At 35.4% G+C, this 14,818-nt stretch overlaps 1 protein-coding gene across 1 annotated transcript in view; it reads left to right on the top strand.

Annotated features, from left to right (window-relative positions):
- Positions 1-14,818, top strand: part of LOC107750749 (CUB and sushi domain-containing protein 1) — a 495,842-nt gene that overhangs the window by 368,594 nt on the left and 112,430 nt on the right. The window contains exons 22-25 of the mRNA XM_016566272.1: positions 3,410-3,579; positions 5,137-5,293; positions 6,475-6,666; positions 14,228-14,416. Of these exons, the coding sequence (XP_016421758.1) occupies positions 3,410-3,579; positions 5,137-5,293; positions 6,475-6,666; positions 14,228-14,416 (708 nt within the window). The remainder of the gene's footprint in view (positions 1-3,409; positions 3,580-5,136; positions 5,294-6,474; positions 6,667-14,227; positions 14,417-14,818) is intronic.

Here is a 14,818-nt window from a genome sequence, read left to right on the forward strand (position 1 = left end):
TTTTTTTTTTTTTTTTTTGAGCTTTTGTGTTGCATTTACACACTTCATTTATTGAGATTTAAAATGTGGTTAAAATACACCTTTAGAGCAGTTTTTTCCCCCCCTGTTATTTTAGTTTTGTTATTCTGTATTCTGTTGTTCTTAATAAGGCATGCAATGTTAAGGAACTGGAATTGTTGAGTGAAATCTAAACTTATTACGGATTTTATAGAAAGTGTCTACATACAATACTTATGGCATAATAAATGTCTTGTTCACACTTTTTAGAGTTGTTGAATAGACATTTAAATTCTTAAATATATATGGAAATGCAGATTTCTACCATTACTACTACTATTGGGTTATCAGTTCAGAGTGGATTAAATCAGTGATTTCTAAGAGTCTGTTGGCATTTTAATAAAGCTCAGGCTAATTTGGCCATAAAATGTCCCATATAAGGAAGGGAGAACCAGAGTGAAATTTTAGCCAATGCATATTATTAATAATCTGGTCTATTCTTTTCACCCTGAATTGAGTCCATTTTACAATGCCTCAAATTCATTATTAAATGCTCAGACTATTCTCCCATCTTATTAATGTTTTATGTATAGTGGAACTTGACACAGTAAATGTTAACATTGTAGGGTAAAAAACTTTCAGAGATGTACCTTGCCATAATAGATTAATTAAAATTGATCAGATTGCGTTTTTTTTTTATTGTGGCGGTTAAGTGGTTAAGGTCATGGATATTTGTAGACAGCATTAAAAGCGCTGACAAAATAATTGGTTGTAATTGTGCAGTCCTCCTGTTGGACGGGGTTTTAATAGTGGTTAATCGCTGCGGTGTAATAAGAGCGTGTGAGTGTGTCTTTAATTGGTCTGGTGAGCACAACAAACATTAGCCTCAAGAGGTTTGGATTATATTAGCTACATAAAATTGATAAAGGGTTGATGGGGAGATTCTCATTGAATGAAATTATCTCTAGTTTTTGAAAGCCTCCAGACCAGAGTTTCCCAATCGATAAGGGTGCTAGATAACTAAAATGGGTGAGGGTGAGAGCTAGACACCTGAGATATGTAATACTCATTTTTTATTTTTCTAAACCATTTAAAAGGTTTAAAAAAAGTATTACTGATTGATTTATTGCATTAACATTGCAATCATTGCATATATGTATGTACACTACATACAGTATGTATGCATGTACAGATAGATTAAATATTAATAAAATGCTAAATGAAATGTGTAAAATGCATTTTTATATCCCTGATCACATTTAAAATGGTGGTCCCTTTATATTTTTGGTTTGTGTTAGACCAAACTAATTACTGACTAGTGTCCTCTGGCACTAAAAAAAATTAAAAAAATACCTAAAACAACTTAATTTCTGTCTGAGTCTCTGAGGAACTGATACCTTTTAAAAAGTCTGGATACCAGGAGGCCATTGTTGGAGAGTTTTACCTTAAGTTGCTGAGCTCAAGGTCTTGAAGCAACATCTGCTTATCAGTGGCGTGCGGTGGTGTTTTAAAATGAGGAGGCAGTCCTGGTTAAATAAATATTACATAAAAAAAGAACAAATATAATTCTATTTTGTATTTTATTAATATTATTTTATTTTATTTTATATTTTTAATACTAATTATACATTTCATAGTGTGTTTATGCATTTTTATATTTATTCCAAAATAATAACTAAAGGCAGTAACAATTTGAACAATATTTTCGAAACAATTTACAATAATGTTTCATTAATTAACTTTAGTTAACTACTTTAGGTAACATGAACTAATAATAAACAATAGCCTACTTCTACAGCATTTATTAATCTTAGTTAATATTAATTTCAACATTTACTAATGCACTATTAAAATCAAAAGTTGTGTTTGTTGACATTAGTTCATGCACTGCAACTAACATTGAACAACAGCATTTGTATTAACTAATGTAAACAAAGATTCATTAATCCTGTAATAAATGTTCATTGTTTGTTCATGGTAGTTAACACATTAAGCGACACCTTATTGTAAAATGTTACCAGTATTTTTTATTTGTGAACTGTTGTTCATCTGTTCTTTTTAATAGTCAACTTATTTCGGGTCATCGCCATAAAAGATCTGTAAACGCGAAAGACACGAAGATATGATCTTTTTATTAAATCACGCTGAATGCTCACTAAAAACTGACGCAGTCATCACGTTTTCAGACCATTTCAACTTTTATTTTGACGTGACACAAAGTAGTGAGTGACACTAAGCGGGAGTTGTTAACTTACTTTATAATTAGTCAATAACGCCATAATTTTCATCATTCAGGCCGAGAGCTCGCACGAAAACAAGAGGCAGTGTTGCCAGATTGGAAATGTCCAAGTATCGTACCAGAAGCTAAAAATTATCGTATTTGGAAGAAAATTATCGTTCACGAGTAAAAACGTACAGAATACAGCTATACATTTAGAGTGTCTGTAATGAGCCGATTTCATGTATGAATATAGAAGCCCTATGACTACAACTACCATCGTTTGAATTGTCATAAAATTATGAAATTATCGTACATTATGGGATTTTTTTCATTATTGATCGTACATCGTACAGAGGTCAAAATTATCGTACAGATACGATAATTATCGTACGTCTGGCAACACTGACAAGAGGCGGGATTTATTGCGTGAACCTTTAATCATAACCGATCATATCCAATCATATCGCGATGGAGACAGTGCCTCCTCTCACGTGACTTTCCCCCATTCATTCTCAATTACAACCCAGAAAAGGCATGCTAAGGGCTCTCTGTTGTAAATCTATGGACTGAAGGGAGGCAAGCCTCCGCTGTAACTTTACCTGCGGGTGTCGCTGTTGGACTGTGTTACTTTATAAAAACGAGTGTCTTTTATACTTTTAATGCCATATTTTGTAATATTTGTGATTTATGTTTGTAATATCGATTATTTTGTCATCCAATTCTTTGAGGAGACACAGCCTCCCTTGCCTCCTCGGAGGGAACGCCCCTGCTGCTTATATACTTAGAGAGTCGCTGGTGCAGAATATTAAACAGAAGGACATCTGATCCTAACACAGCAGTGAGCTTTCGTGACCAGCAACTTGCTAATGCATAAAGGCCTCTATTAATTAGTATTCCTCTGAAGTTGTTCTCGCAGTGATTCATCAAAATGACAAAGACTCAAATTCCAGACGGTACAAAACCTTGGCCTAAAATTGGCCTGTCAGTAGGAAATGGAGTAGCAGCTGTCAGGGCACTACAGGCTTCAAGGGAACCCAACTTATTTGTTACCAACCCCTAGTTTTTCACAGCCATGTGCAGCTTTGATAAGTTTGCGCTTTCTGCCCTCAGTAGCTATGTGAACATTTGGCTTCTCACCAATTTTTTTTTTCTACCTAATCTTTCCCATCCATACCTCCTGGATTTGCCTAGCTGAGTGTGGAGCCACTTCTGTGGGCAGTCAGGGTGTCCTGCTGTCCCCCAATTACCCAGCAAATTACGACAACAACCATGAGTGCATCTACTGCATTGAGACCGACAGAGGCAAGGGGATTCAAATCACAGCCACCACCTTTCAGCTTCACGAGGGAGATTTCCTCAAGGTAGGAATGACCAACATGAGACATTTTATATCACTGTACATTATTTTTAGGTGGATGTTTGGTTAAAAAAATATGTATACATACATATAACCTAATTGAGTAGAGAGGACAAATATTCCAAAACTTTCTGAAAATACAATATGATAATTAACTGCACAATTACTAGAAATGTGCACCTTGGATATTATACAATTTGCATACATACAATTTTTTGGGGAAAAAGACGAATGGATCAAATTGTGAATTAAATACTAGGATATTACTTAATTTATTGATTTATTGATTCATCCTTTCATTAATTCATTTAAATACTACAACTATTTAAATTGAAATCATAAAATGTAGAGTTCAGACTCTAAAGGCCACATCAGTTGAATTCTGTGTGAATGTGGTCAGTTGTGACGTTGCAAACACCAAATAGAGTTTCAAGAACTTTGATGAAGTTTGGCGATTGCAACACCTCTGCAATACTGTTAACATGTAGCATATATATATACTGTATATATATTGATATATATTGAGCACTGTAATGTATACAAACCGTGATACAAACCGAACCGTGAGTAAGTTGAACCGTTCCACCACAATTTGCATACATACCATTTTTTGGGGAAAAATAATTCTGTCTCAGAAAAATTGAATTCTGTGTGAATGTGGTCAGTTGTGACGTTGCAAACACCAAATAGAGTTTCAAGAACTTTGATGAAGTTTGGCAATTGCAACACCTCTGCAATACTGTTAACATGTAACAGTTTGTAATCCATGAGAGACCAGCAAATGGGACTTGGAGACACCATTAACTATTCATAGATTAATTTACGTTACAGTGCTCAAGGCACATGTACCATCACAGAAGAAAGATGGTCCCTTAAGACCAATAAGGCCACTAATTAAGTCACAAATGAAGGATAAGAATGAGGTGCAATTCCAAACACATAAATTTCGTCACACTTATAGTGATTCTGTTGCAATGAATCATCAAAACATTGTCTGTCAACATTAAGGGATATTTATCTGTCAGCAAATTAGGTCTTAGAATTGTATATCTGGCAAGGTTTGCCAGATTTGTAAGGACACCACTATTCCCTCATTAATGATGGTATTGATTGGACATTTTAGTTGATTTCAGCTGATTTTTGAGGCTGTTTTATCAGTTTGCACCATTGTAGACAATCAGCGGAAACAGTCTGTCCTTAGACCAGTGGCAAATTCTACACATGCAATCTGGAATCACATGATATTTTCCATTAAAGCTTGAAACAGTGTCCTCTGCCACAGAAAAGTGGAAAACTGCTGCTTGACATTGATTTATGACCTTTAATATTTTTCCCTATGCCGCAGTGTTTGCCACCTTCTCTTTGCAGAGGTTATTGTTTCAAAATATATGCAATTTCACAAAGCAATGACATAATTCAGACACCAAAAGGCAATATTTTGAGAAAACACTTGTTTTGTATTTTTTAACACAAGGTATATTATCAGAACGAGCATTTCTGTGACTGACTGCTGACAAAACAAGTAAACATTCCTGCTTCTTTTGGTCTTTGGTTTTCATAGGTTTATGATGGTCAAGATAGTTCATCAAGACTCCTGGGCAATTTTACAAAAAACGACATGTCTGATGTCATCCTCAACAGCACGTCCAACCATCTCTGGATGGAGTTTAACAGCAATGGTACCGGTTCCAGCAAAGGATTCAAGCTGTCGTACAGTAGTAAGTTAAACGAAATGCCAATAAAGGCTCCATCCATTAATCACACACTAATTCTTTAGAAACAGCTACACAAGCTTTATATATGAAGTAACTCTTCTGAATGAATCGTATAAACATGTCTAGTGGTATTCCCCTGTGTTTGGGTGAAATCTCTTGCTTCTTCAATTTTCCCTCCAAACGTGTTTTCCTTGCCTGTCACTCAATATAAAGTCACAATCAATATACTGACACTGTCAGATAGTAAAAAAAAAGATCATATTTACTGTAAACACTGACAAATCTAGCATTCACTTTGATTAAAAATGAATGGTGGTTTGAAACTGATTTTCAGCTCAATTTATGGAATTGTCACCACACTGAGACAGTAATTTGATGCCTGACTGCTGACAGTTTTGACAAAATAATCATATTTTGCACATCCCGCATGCACTAAATACAGTAGCCATTTTGCTTTCTGATTTTGCTAACTATACTTAAACTGTGGGAAATGATCTCAAATTTCCCAAACAAACCTTTTTTTATCATTTAATTATCAAGGTTGTGAAACAGAAGCGCAATAGTTTAAATAAATAAATACACACATACACAAAGTTAGTATTCTTCTTATTATTATTACTACACTCACACACACACAGATTCTGACAGTAAATGCGTAAAAAGCAAATACTACTACTCTAATTACAAGAAAGAACGAGTAGAAACAAAGACAGTAAAGACACAGCATGTGCAAGATATTACGGTTTTAATTGCTGGTCAGAGACAGTCAGATAATATCCTCATTATCCACTCCTCATTATTTCCTCGTTAAGACTACCACCATCTTCCCAGCCAAAAGAAGGAGAACAGTAAATGTATTAAAAAGCAGCTCTGCAGGTTTATTGTTTTTTGGATGACACATTTTTTGAAAAGGCTTGAAATGTTCCTGCATTTGGAAATGTGCGTTAACCAGTCAGGTAGAATGGACGGCATGTTTGAAAGGGTGATCTTTGAGTTGAGCATATGCTGTGCTGGTATTAATTTAAGATGGGCTCCTGGGGGCTGCATAGGTAATTGGTGTGAGCAGGTGTAGCTTTTATTGCACCACCTTTATGTCATTATTAAGCAAGAGGCTGATCCAGCCTGCCAGGGGGTTGATTTCAGGTGGCCAGATGTCTTTTTTTACCATTCAAATTGGCTTACAGGTTTTGACCTTGTCAAATGTGAGGAGCCGGGGACGCCTAATTATGGCTACAAAATCCAAGACGATGGCCATTTTGCAGATACATACGTTTTGTACAGTTGCAATCCTGGATACACACTGCATGGAAGCAGCACGCTGACGTGCCTCAGTGGAGACCGTAGGGTGTGGGGCAAACCACTTCCATCTTGTATTGGTGAGTTCACAACATCAACAACTACACAAACTAATGTACTTCGATGATATAAAGACCCTAGACCATAATCTGTACCCATCTAAAGCCGTTTCATATCGAGTGATGGTCTTGCTGTACTTTGCAAGAAAATGATTCTTTTCACATTTGATCTTTCAAGTGAAGGTTTTCTCTTCGCTTGTTTGTCATTAAATGTTTGTCAGGGAATGACTTGAGTTCCTATCCCTCACGAAAACCTGTCAAAGAGTCTCTTAATTGGTTGTCAGCATTTGTCATCACTTCTAAATCTTCAGTGAAAAGCAAAAAAAAAATCAGTGTACTGGAAAGGATGAGCATCAAAACAATCCTTAAATACCTCAAATATATTCTGATACAAATGCTATGAAATTTAGACTTTAAAACTTATACATGAAAATTGAAGGCTTAGTTATGGAAAATAATAATATATTCTGATACAAGTGCCATGAAATTTAGACTTAAAAGCTTAAAATAAATAAATAAAATAAAATAAAATGATTGTCATATCACATTAAAATGATTCAATCTAACAGATCAGGAAAGTTTTACTGTGTTTAGTGATAAGCAGGCGTTTGGCTGTCTTTCTTTCTATCTAGTGTTATGCAGTTTAGCCCAAGGGGCCTTTAGTTTTTTTTTTTACCCTACCATATATTTGGCTTGGATTTATATATTTTTGGCTTCAGTAAATTTTGATGATGAAGTTCAGCAGTTGCACCATTCTTTGCCCTCTCCAACTCATGTAACAAGTTGTAATCCAAGAGAGATCAGCAAATGGGACTTAAAGGGGTCATATGATATTGCTAAAAAAACATTATTTTGTGTATTTGGTGTAATGAAATGTGTTTATGCGGTTTAAGGTTAAAAAACACATTATTTTCCACACTGCGCACTATAGCTCAGTTGTATGTGTTTTGATGGACAATTCCCTTAGAGTCACAATGTGACAATGTGCAATGTAATTGGACAGTTGCAAAGCGGATTAATATTCCTGCCACAAAGCGGATCGCATTTCCAACATTACCATTAGTGGGGAGGAAAATACAGACCATCGCCACCCATTTCCAAAATGGCCCTTGCACAGAGCTCTGGATGATCATATAATTTGCCGACTTAATTGGAAATATAAATCCCAATGCACACAACATTAGGGAGAGCTTTAATCCACACCTCTGCACTTGATGCATGATGACACATCGTAAATGTGCAGGGTCAGCCATGTCACTTTTAAATATCACAACGTCCTGAGGGGCCCAATTGGAACCAGGAGACAGCAAACATATTAAAATCCTGCTACAGCCCCCGTCTCCAAACAATTACTCTCTCTCTCTCTCCCAGTGTTCGAATTGTGTCAAAGCTCTTGGGGGGTAAATAGACCCTCTCCCCTTTCAATCAATCAATAAATAAAAGCTTATATAAATATGATTCATATTTTTTTGTCTCGTCCTCGTTATCGTTGAGTAAACCTAATTCTAAGATAAAAGCTTATTTTACAATGATCAATGAATTAGGTACCAAGCAATCACTAAGCAAAGAAGTTAACAATCACTAAGCAAAGAAATTAAATATCTAGCCTAGTGGTGTTTTCCCTAGGTATCCCTATTTTCTGGTATTTTATCGATAACGATAATCAAATGATATTTTGCTGAGTGTGTTGCACTGCAGGACTGACGTACATGGACAGCTGACTCCTAAAATTGTTGATATTCTTCATATTCTGCATGGTCAGTTCACAGCAGTGACTGAAATTAATCTTTTCTAACAAGTTTTTTACCCTTTATGGGCATTTTTACCTTTATGAAGCCATTTTTTTTTCTAGAAGTGTGCATTATATTTTGCGTCACATTCTTATATTTAATCAATAAATTCAATTAGAATAATAAGACATTTGGGGCTGTTACCAAGCAAATAAAATCATTATCAACAAAATTCATCTTTGCATGCAGAGGAAACACAGAAGCTGCATCTGAAGAGGCATTTAGATGTATTTAATGCAGGACATGAATGCATGTAACCTGCAGTTACAAATGCATAAATAATGTTTTGATATTTTAATCTTAAAACGTTGAATACTGATATTTGAAATTATTTCAAAAAATGAAAAGGTACTTTATATGTGAAATTAAAACCGCCAGTAGGTGGCAGCAAGCCACTGTTAATAAGCGAGTCATTGCGATTGAACTGAATCATTCAAACGGTTGATTCAGTCAGGAACGAAACACTGTCATGTTGCTCAGACGCAAAACAGTGCTGTGGCTGTTTGAAAAAAATTTTTGTTGGCGAAATAGAGCCAAAATAGGCAATAAAACGTAAGTCTATTAATATTAACTTTATTGAACTGTTGTATGAAATCAATATCACATTTGTGACTTTTGCGAAACAATGGCACTCTTCGTGTGATATTGATTAACTATATGCAATTATAATATATTTTCTGCCCCCATATCTTGAATTTTGGGAGCATTCTAAATGCATTTTATTAGACTTGAATCATGCAGTGAAAGAACACACTCTAAATGAGCAGTCAGTCTAGCTTGCTAGCACTCATAACTCCTCTTATAATCTGCATGATAAATTAATCTCTTCATTTTATCGTACGTACGTACATCTGCACTTTTGTTGCTAATGATGAGGGAGTTTGCGAGTTTCAGTCTAAACAAAATTCAGCGATGACTAATCTGAACGCCTCTGATTGGCTACTGTATTTCTAAGCTCAACAGAATCGTGTGTGATTGTTATAATGAGCAACTCTGTAAAACGCGTAAAAATAAAATGCGATGTAACATGAGCAGGTCTAAATTTAATACAGCAATCGAATCTTTTCATTTAATTCTCATTCTCACTAGTTTCATGTTTCAAGTATTAGAGTTTTACTGAAAAACCAGGGGACCCCCCAAGTATATATTTTTTGGTGTTATGGGGGGTCCCTTAATGCTTATGGGAGGTCCGGGACCCTCCCCAGCCCCCCCTCAATTCGAACACTGATTTCCTCAGCGACCAGCACGGATCAGCTCTAGGCATGACGAAGCGGATATCGTCCACTTTTGGAAGGCCAATCAAAGTAGTTTCGCTTTCACAACGAAACACACAGTGCCTTCACGACATGGCGGCAACAACAATACTACAGCGAGAATAAAAGTTACACCTTCTTTCTTTGCGTGAACATTTGGGCGGCGTTATGCAAATCTTCCCCCATCGTGACGTAGACATGTGGGGGCGTGTTAGAACGAGCCGTTTTAGGTAGGTGTGGTTGACTCTTAAATTTTATAAAGAATATCTCTTTGGATTTGAGACTTTAGTCTTTGCAACTTTACAGATCTTCTTTATGCACCAAGAGCTTGTAACACTCCAAAGAGAAAGGAAAAATTGAAATCGCATCATATGACTCCTTTAAGCAAAGGGAATTCCATTAACTATTCATATTAATTTACGTTGCAGTGCTCAAGGCACATGTACCATCACAGAAGAAAGGTGAAGTTTGATCATGTTTCCCAAAGCTGATATTATATTCAGTATTTCAGTATGTAGAGTTTGCAGACCCTCAGAGATTTATTTTGCTTTATCTTAACCAGACAGATATTGCTTGCGCCTTCTGGTGAACCTGGTAAGAGACAACATTCCCATTGACTCTATAGATGATTTGTAAGATTTGGATAGTCTGATGACTTAAGACAAATATCGCAGTTGAAGTTGGCCTTTTTTTTACTTTTATGCAAATGCTGCACATATTTAATGCAACTATAAATTGCACTACAAATTTATATAAAAACTAGATGTTTTTGCAAATGAATGAGTTGGAACAAATAATGAAGAAGTAGATTTAGAGAGAGATTCTATGAGTAGAGCTAGAAGATGATAATGATAAGAAGATGATCATAATAAAGAATTAGTACAGTAATATGACCTTAAGTATCATGTACCCTACTTTGATGTACAAATACCTTGATATATTAATTGAGGACCTGTATATCAAGTAAGTAGCTATTATCATCTGATACATCACTGTACCATGGTACCACCAATTAATTTATTGTGTGATGGAAAGATCATGTCATCAGATCAGAATAGTTGTAGAGAGTAGTATAGTAGTTACAGTAGTAGTTAATGCCTAATCAAAGTTATCAAAAAGTACAAAACTTTGCATACTACACAAAACAGTCCCACAATGAATGCATCAAATATTACAAATTCATGATCTCAAATAATTTATATATATAAAAAAAAATGTTTATAGTATTGTACTCTGTGACTTCCTGGAAGTATGGACATGTTCTACAACGGGGTGGTATACTGAACTTGAACCGATGGAGAGATGCTCTCTCACTGTGGTTAGGATGAGGTAAATGATGTATACTTACACAGAGAGTATTTTAGGATAGACGCATTACAGTCTTTACCGTGCTGTACTCATTCCTTAATTAAACATTCTTGGGTAAGATGCAGTTTGAGAGAATGGTGTGGAAAATAGAGAATATTGCCTTGAGCCGACATTGTACTGTCTGCATTTATTTAGAATTAGTCGACATAAAAAACCCATTTTCTATTTTCTCTGCAAGCTAAATTATATACATAATGGCTAAAAATACCCATAGTATACTATCATTTAACTTCAATGCGGCTTCATTTAAATGTTTATATTTGGACTATAATTTAATGCTACAAATCTAAACAGTCTAAAAAAGTTCCCTTTGCTTACACTGCTTCATGGTTTGCATTAAAGATGTAACCTCTAACTATGATGTCCTCTTACATTAGCATTCTTCTTAGATGTATACGCTGAATTATTATCTGTGTCATATTAATTCATTTTGTCGTAATTTGTAGTAAACTAAAACTTGATTTTATTGTTTTGTTGCTTGCAAGCACTGATATTTCCTTCTGGAAATGCAAATCTAGTTAAAGACCTAAATTATTGTGTGTGTGTGTGTGTGTGTGTGTGTGTGTGTGTGTATCGGCGCGGGCGGCGCAGCAGGTTAATAAGCGAGTCATTGCGATTGAACTGAATCATTCAAACGGTTGATTCAGTCAGGAACGAAACACTGTCATGTGGTTGTGTCTGTCACTGTCAGCTGTGGCTGTTTGAAAACATTTTTTGTTGGCGAAATAGAGCCAAAATAGGCAATAAAATGTCTATTAATATTAACTTTATTGAACTGTTGTATGAAATCAATATCACATTTGTGACTTTTGCGAAACAATGGCACTCTTCGTGTGATATTGATTAACTATATGCAATTATATAAATATATAGGGGAAGTCGTGGCCTAATGGTTAGAGAGTCGGACTCGTAACCCAAAGGTTGTGGGTTCGAGTCTCGTACCGGCAGGGATTGTGGGTGGGGGGAATTTGGTGAGCAGAGAATGTGAGTGGAGTGGAGCAACAGCAATTTCCCCTCCGCGCTCAGAGCGTCTGTAATCACTCCGCTACAGCTCCACTCCATCTCTCGCTTCCAGCTCACAGGTGAAAGAAACCCCTCTCCATAGCATACAGTAACAGTGTTTTTTTTAACATCATCTAGCTCAAGATGTATTAACTGAAATCATGTTTGTGTAATTCCGTACAGTTGCGAGGGTGTTGCATTAGTATGATGACATGGTTGTTCGCATTTTTCAAAAGACTGTACTGAGAGGACAGACTGAGGTTTTACCCTCCTTCAGATTTTATTTTCATGTTAAAGGGATATTTCATGTTTTATTATTTTATTTTTTTTATTGGTAACATTTAACTTAAATTAGTGAAATGCATTTATGTAAACAATATATATTAAACAATTTACTAATAAATAATGTGTAATTAAGCTGTGTGTTGATAATATTTTTCTTGCATTTTTATGTCATATCTATATGTGACCCTGGACCACAAAACCAGTCATAAGGGTACATTTTTTGAAATTGAGATGTAAGCATCATCTGAAATAAATAACCACTGATTTCTAGTCGTGTCCTCTTTTGAAAGAATAAATGAGCTTTCCATTAATGTACGGTTTGTTAGGATAGGATATAAATAGAGATACAACTATTTGAAAATCTGGAATCTGAGGGTCCTTAGCAATGCATATTACTAATCAAAAATTAAGTTTTGATATATTTACAGTAGGAAATTTACAAAATATCTTCATGGAGCATGATCTTTACTTAATATCCTAATGATTTTTGGCTTAAAAAAAAATCGATATTTTTTTTTTGGCCATTGCTACAAATATACCCCAGCGACTTAAGACTGGTTTTGTGGTCCAGGGTCACATATAACGTTATATAGGTTCATAATACAATTCAATTGCTGGCAAAAAGGACCCTGCTGGTGAATGAAATGTCACTTATGAGCGGTGTGGAGATATTTGAATGAATAACGCTGTGTTTGTGGAGAGCAGAACTCGCGGTTGTCCACCCACACATCCCACAGAGACAGTCATTGTTGTGACTTAAGTTGATCAGTGCTGTGTTTACATGCCAGCTGCAGTGCTGTGCTCAACTCGAGGAGGTCAGACTACAGCCCTGTTGAGTGTAAATAATATAAATCCCAGTGGCTCAGTATAGGAATAAATATATTCTGAAGGCCTTTGGGTTTGATCAGTTCAGTGCTGAGGAAAATATGTTTTGTGTGCATTTAGTAAGTATTACATTATTGCCAAAGATGATCCAGCCATATTAATGAGGTCACATTTTGCTTCGTCTTTTAAAACAAATCCAAATACACTTTGAAAAAACGATAATAATGATGTGTATTTTAGAGCTGTCAAAATGCATTTCACAGGAAATTGCATTATGTAATATCCATACACAAAGAAATGTGGATTCAGCTGTGGGTAGATTGAAGCTGAATGCTCATTTGTCATAACGAATGAGAAAAATGGATGATGATGATGATGAAGATGATAATGATAATTAAAAATGGCAAACTCCTGGGAATAACCTGTTGTAAAAACAAAAACAATAATGTTATTTAATATGTCCATTCGCTCTGTTAAGATCTATATCTGTGCCTCGAACCACATTCGAGGAGCATTGTTCTTCTGCAAGACGCATGCAGTTTTATTTTTAAACTAACATTTTTAAATTATGAATTATGAATAAATTTTTAGGACATATATTTGTGAACTCTGGACCAAGGTTATTATAGTTATGCATTTTTAAATTTCCCTAAACCGACACACAGCTCATATATTTTTCCGCCACAGGGTGAGAACGTAATGATTACGAAAACGATTATTTATTTTTGATAATTATTATTTTATTTCAGTTAGTTTTGCAATAACTGTTGTTAGTTTCGTTTCGTTTTAGTTTTTTCATTTATTTAGATTTTTAAATTTTATTTCAGTTTTTGACAATGTTTTTTGACCAATCGTTTTCGTCTTAGTTTTCGTTTTCGTTTACGAAAATAACCTTGCTCTGGACTTCTTATTTTATCAAATAATTGAAATCAATCATATTTTAATTTGCAGATGTTTTGTGCTTATTATGGATGTAATGTTTTTGAATGTCTTTGAAAGAAAATATAGCAACATTGAATATTCTCACTGTTTTTGACCTTCCCAGCCTCCACTTCATAGTCTTTGACACGGAAGTGGACCATGACATTCTGAAGGTTTGGGATGGACCAGCGGAGAGTGGCATTCTGCTGAAAGAGTGGAGTGGATCGCTTTTACCCGAGGACACTCACAGTACCTTCAACATCCTCACGCTTCAGTTTGACAGCGATTACTTCATTAGCAAGTCTGGTTTCTCCATCCAGTTCTCTAGTATGTATCAGCTTCTCTGTGACTGTGTTCAGACCAGCATACTCGCATATAACTTTTAGTATATATCTTTGCAGTATGCACACTGTATACTGTCTGCAGCTTTTCAATATGCATGGCAACTGGATGTGCAGTACAACCTTAGCATGCTGCATGAAATACTCCATTCTACAATGCACTGCGCTCACCTTGATTTTCTGTTACCAGCGTTAGTAATGTTGTATCAGCATACCATTCTTTCTTGGCTCTTTTTTTATTTTATTGGACTGCCAAAAAACAGTTTTTAGATTGAAACTACAAAATAATTGTATTTCCAAGATGATAAGTCTGTCATCTAAATGCAATGGCACGCAGTGTAGTGTATAGTATAGTGTATGCTGTGCAACATGCAGTAAGTAGTAAGCT

Source organism: Sinocyclocheilus rhinocerous, unplaced genomic scaffold (assembly GCF_001515625.1).
Source record: "Sinocyclocheilus rhinocerous isolate Xijiao unplaced genomic scaffold, SAMN03320098_v1.1 scaffold512, whole genome shotgun sequence".
Lineage (NCBI taxonomy): Eukaryota > Metazoa > Chordata > Actinopteri > Cypriniformes > Cyprinidae > Sinocyclocheilus > Sinocyclocheilus rhinocerous.